Source organism: Zea mays, chromosome 3 (genome assembly GCF_902167145.1).
Source record: "Zea mays cultivar B73 chromosome 3, Zm-B73-REFERENCE-NAM-5.0, whole genome shotgun sequence".
NCBI lineage: Eukaryota > Viridiplantae > Streptophyta > Magnoliopsida > Poales > Poaceae > Zea > Zea mays.
Window position 1 is genome coordinate 46,466,090 of NC_050098.1, and position 5,201 is coordinate 46,471,290.

General features: G+C 40.9%; 1 protein-coding gene across 1 annotated transcript; it reads left to right on the top strand.

Moving 5' to 3' along the window:
• The first annotated feature begins 580 nt into the window (after positions 1-580).
• On the top strand, positions 581-4,770 carry LOC103650032 (bisdemethoxycurcumin synthase). Its single transcript, XM_008675702.3, has 2 exons — positions 581-862; positions 3,513-4,770. Exons 1-2 carry the CDS (start codon positions 643-645, stop codon positions 4,487-4,489), a joined length of 1,197 nt encoding a protein of 398 aa, XP_008673924.1. The 5' UTR covers positions 581-642; the 3' UTR covers positions 4,490-4,770.
• Positions 4,771-5,201: the final 431 nt, after the last annotated feature.

Consider the following 5,201-nt stretch of genomic DNA (forward strand, 5'->3'; position numbering starts at 1 on the left):
AATATTTAGAGTCCCAAATATGCAATTCTCTTAGATGAGCATAGTTAGTAACTAAAACAATTGACTAAGTGCTAGATTTATACCTTTGATTCTCCATTTTCATAGAATTTGCAATGTACTCATACACATAGTAGACATGCTAGATTTAAAGTGATGTGTTGGGCACGTAATCAACAAAACACTTATAAATAGTCTAATATTTTCCTTGCAAGTGCTAAACTTCAGCAGCGAAAACAAACGGTCCTTAAGAAACTGTTAAATACAATTGTAATGGTGGTTCTGCAGTCGATGTCGGTGAAGCTCACGATTTTCCTTGCCTTTCACACTGGTGGAAGCTGAAAATGGCACTAGAAATGTCTTTGGAATCTCCTTACACAGCTTCGCTGTACTAGCATGTGGTAGAGCCGACGGCCGATAATAGTGAGGAGTGTTTGATTTCTATAGTCAAATAAAATATTAATTAGGATGGAGGGAGTAGATAACAATTGGAGCTCGTACAGCTGGGCAACATGGTGGAGGCGTCAGACGGGACTCGATCGCTTTCATTATAAATAGGCCGTTGCACATGTACCTTGCCACTCCCATCTCTCTCATTTGGCTACTCCATCTCTTTTTGTCGGGCCTCCAGTTCGTCTACACAGTATGACGTCCCTGCTGCTGGGCAACCAAATAGCGAGGTCGGCGGTCGGCCTCTGCAGCGACAGAAGGCGGGAGCTGCGTGCCGACGGCCCAGCCACCGTGCTCGCCATCGGGACGGCGAACCCGCCCAACTGCGTGAGGCAGGAGGAGTACGCGGACTACTACTTCCGCGTTACCAAGAGCGAGCACCTCACTAGCCTCAAAGACAAGCTCAAGAGGATCTGTAAGTATCTAACCGTGTGTTTTGGTTACGACAGCCATCTATCAATGTATCAGACGTCTTATCTCATCCGTATAGTTTTGACGGATAAATAAAGACAACACTAAGATAGTCTAATGTCATGTTTGGTTTCTTTAGTCTAGGAACTAAAGTTTAGTTAAGAGACTAAAGTTTAGTTCATAACATGTTTGGTTCTAGAGGCTAAAAATAGTAAGAATATACTAAATGACTCATAAGAAGACTAAAATGACCTTTAACATTCTCTTGCTATTAGTACAATTGAACTAAATGAGGGGTAAATATGGACTTAATATGGTTTAGTCCCTTTTAGCACATATATGAAGGACTAAAGACTAAATTATTTTAGTCCATATTTTAGTTCTAGTGTTTGGCAAAAAAGGGACTAAATGAGACTAAAAACTACAGACTAATCTTTAGTCCCTCTAACCAAACACCCCCTAACTAGTCCTTATTACTAATCATGAAATAAACAATCTTATCTAAGAAAATATTCTATGTCATCCGGTCTTATTATTATAACCAAACATATCTTAAGGATCCCTTTAGTTTAGCTTTGCACCTTAGGTGCCGTTTGGTCCACTAAATATAACGTAAATGATAATGATAATGATTCACACTTGAATACTGACGGTAACAAGTTTAAATAGGCAGGTATTCATTTCTAGCGTGGTACCTGATTACGGTTGACTTAAACAAACATAATTTAACGTTATTGATTACCCATTATTTTACCAATATATGAACCAAACTACATGTTTTAGAATCTAGATTTAATTGAAAGGGCTACATATGGGGAAGAGATTTTAAAACACAGTAATTCATTTAGCAATCCCTATGATCCCAGATTAACGAGCAAATTACATATTTGATATTTTCTTTCTTTTTATAAATTATATGTTCGATCTTTTCTCTTTCTTTTATTCACATTGCTTCTTTGTATTACTTATATAATGTCACTTTTTATATTATTAAATATTTTGTACTATATAAATATATTTTGTATTAGTTATATAATATCACATTTTATTTAAAACAACTATATCGGAAATGAAAAAATCTTTTTAAAATTATCATCAACGTAGCTATCTGTATCTATCTGATCAATTAACATATAAGTAATATTACACGATGTCATAAACATAACCGATATCTCTCTTATAAAACCACAACAGTTTCGGCCAAACAACTTTCAGCTATAGCTGATAGCTAGAATCAAATTTCTAGGAATAAATGAACCATAAGGACCCTAAGTCGTTATAACCTTGTCAAACAGACAAAGCATAATTATAGAGAAACTATAAATATTATTTTATTATATAAATTTGATTAAATTTAGGATGCTTCAGCCGTCAAAGAAAAGGTGAAAATTATCTATGACACACTGACAAAAGAGTGGTTTTAGTTGTGGATACTGAAAATAGCACTATTTATTAGAAAGACACCAAGAAATGTTGGTAATTATCAATGACATAAATGATTTTTTTAACCACTACAGTGTGCCGATGATAATCACCAATGTTTCTCGGTGTGTTCGTGATAAATAGTGTTATTTCTAGTGTCCTATGCTAAAACAGATAATTTTCTCAAGAAAAAATTAGAATGACTCGGAGGGAGTGTATAATTGTGCATGCAATTTTATTTGTTACCTTTCTTGATAAGCTACTAAAACCAATTTATCTTGTAATGAATATATTCTAGGCCATGGATCAACACAACACCCACCAACATATTTGTATTAAATAAGGACGAGCAGTATGAAGGTTGGTTGAAGCATATATCTAAATATCTAATATAAGGTCAATTACACTCAATTATAGTCACAACTCTAGTTCACGTGTAATCAAAACAAATGCCACCAGCGCACAGCCTATTTTTAGAGGAGGCATATGCCAGTATTTGTTGCACAGACGTGACGTTTTTCTAGACATGAATGTTTCCCAGTGTTTTCATTTTGGGAGGAAGACAAACAAATGGTCTCCATCCATTAGTGATTATTTCCAGAGAAAGACAGTAATTCCGATATAAATTTTGTGTTTATCCGAGACTATATTAAAAATTACAGATTATCTCTACTTTTATATTTCTTTACTACTTCCTCTGTTATTTTTTATTTTCTTTTGTACAGTCGCAACACATCATCTCCAACAATGACTCAAATTGGTGCTTCAAATTAAAATATAAGGCTTTAGACTGGAAAAATTACTCCAACAGTGTCTCATTTCATAAAATTTGGTCAAAAAATTATAGAGAACCTTCTCAAATGTCTCAAATATACTACACCGTAGTATGCTATACTATAATCTAGACTTGATATTTTACGTTGTAGCGGAATGTTTTGTTAGTACCCTAAATTTTATAAAATATACTCAATTTTAAATTATAGGGTATTTTTTTAGGCCACGTTGTTGGACATGATCTAATAGTTAATTTTTAATGCAACTAGAAGTAGGCGGGACTGATAAAATATCCGCCTCCATTTTCTAGAGAAGGATATTTTTTTGGTAGAGACGAGCATTTGCTTGATTGCCGATGTGACCATTTAATAGAGACGGTCCCTAGATGTGTTTGTCTCTATTATCTTTCCTTCATCAGTCGGTGCAATATACATTAATGGATCGTTTTTTTTCTCCAGGCCACAAAACAGCAATCAAGAAACGCTACTTCCACCACACGGAGGAGCTGCTACGCGGCCACCCTGCACTCATCGACCGGTCCATGCCATCGTTACATGAGCGGCAGGACATCATGGCTAGTGCCGTTCCCGAGCTCGCTGCCGCGGCCGCAGTTGACGCTATCGCCGAATGGGGGCGTCCAGCCACGGAGATCACGCACCTCGTGGTGACCACCTACTCCGGCGCCCACATGCCGGGCGTGGACTGGCTCGTGGCCTCACTGCTCGGCCTGCGCTCCACCGTGCGCCGCACCATGCTCTACATGAACGGCTGCTCCAGCGGCTGCGTCGCGCTCCGTCTCGCCAAGGACATGGCCGAGAACAACCGCGGCGCGCGCGTGCTCGTGGCCTGCGCCGAGCTCACGCTCGCCCATTTCCGCGCGCCACACGAGGCCCACGTCGACACGCTCATCTTGCAGTCACTGTTCGGAGACGGCGCGGGCGCCGTCATTGTCGGCGCCGACCCCGTCTCCGTCGAAGAACCGGACTTCGAGATGCTGTCCGCTTCGCAGACCATGATACCGGAGAGCAAGCAGGTCGCCGCCGGCCAGCTCTGTGAGGATGGGTTCCACTTCAACCCTTCCAGGGACATCCCGTCCCTGGTACGTGAAAACATAGAGCAGTGTATGGTTGACGCGCTCTCGCTGCTCGGCATCGGCGGCAGCTGGAACGACCTCTTCTGGGCGGTCCATCCGGGTGGGCGCGCCTTCTTGGACAGCGTCGAGGCGGGGCTCAGGTTGGAACCGCACAAGCTGGAAGCGAGCCGCCGGGTGCTGAGTGAGTACGGGAACATGTCTGGGCCGTCGGTCATCTTCGTGCTTGACGAGCTCCGGCGCCAGCAAGAGAGAAAGGGGATGGGGGTTATTCTTGGCTTGGGGCCAGGAGTAAGTGTCGAAACCATGGTTTTGCAAGCAACGGATAGCCAAAAGAAGATTTAGGGCCCGTTCGGTTGCTTCGGAACGACCCTCCGGAATTATTCCCCGTTGATTGTATTCACAAATTTGTATAATTTTAATAAATCGGAACAGTTCCTGGGCATAATCTGAACCAAACGAACGGGCCTTTAGGCTCTCTTTGGCACGTACCCCTTCCGTCTGCGGCACTAGCCGTTGAACTCCGAAATAATGTTGGCACTAATATATGGTGCTCTAAGATGACTAGAATGAAACCTGTAATCCGAAGATCCACGCAATAAGCTATGGTCCGCATATTTATCCAACATCCTGCCACTAACGCATCTCCAAAAGTATCCATTAATATCATTCTCTTCTTAAATTGGATCCTTAGCCTGTTTGCAGTGGGTAATATAAAACAGGAGACGTGAAACTATAGATAATATTGTTCGATCTTGTTTACAGAGTGAAGTTTAAAATAAAGGATGATATAGAGAATGTGATAGAGGTGTTCGGGATAGCCTTGTATCTGAGGATAGGGAGACACATTTAGCTAGCTCCAGCAACTTTACACATTCTATCTCTCATCGCATCTCTTATTTAAAACTTCATTCTATAAACAGTGCAGTCTATTGTGGCTCTATAGTGTAAACCGTGTTTTATACAAGCACTACATATGCATTATCTGCTGGAGACCGTCCTCACTTGTTTGGGTACTGTCGTGCTAAATGTTAGTTGCTAATAATTGGCTGGATGT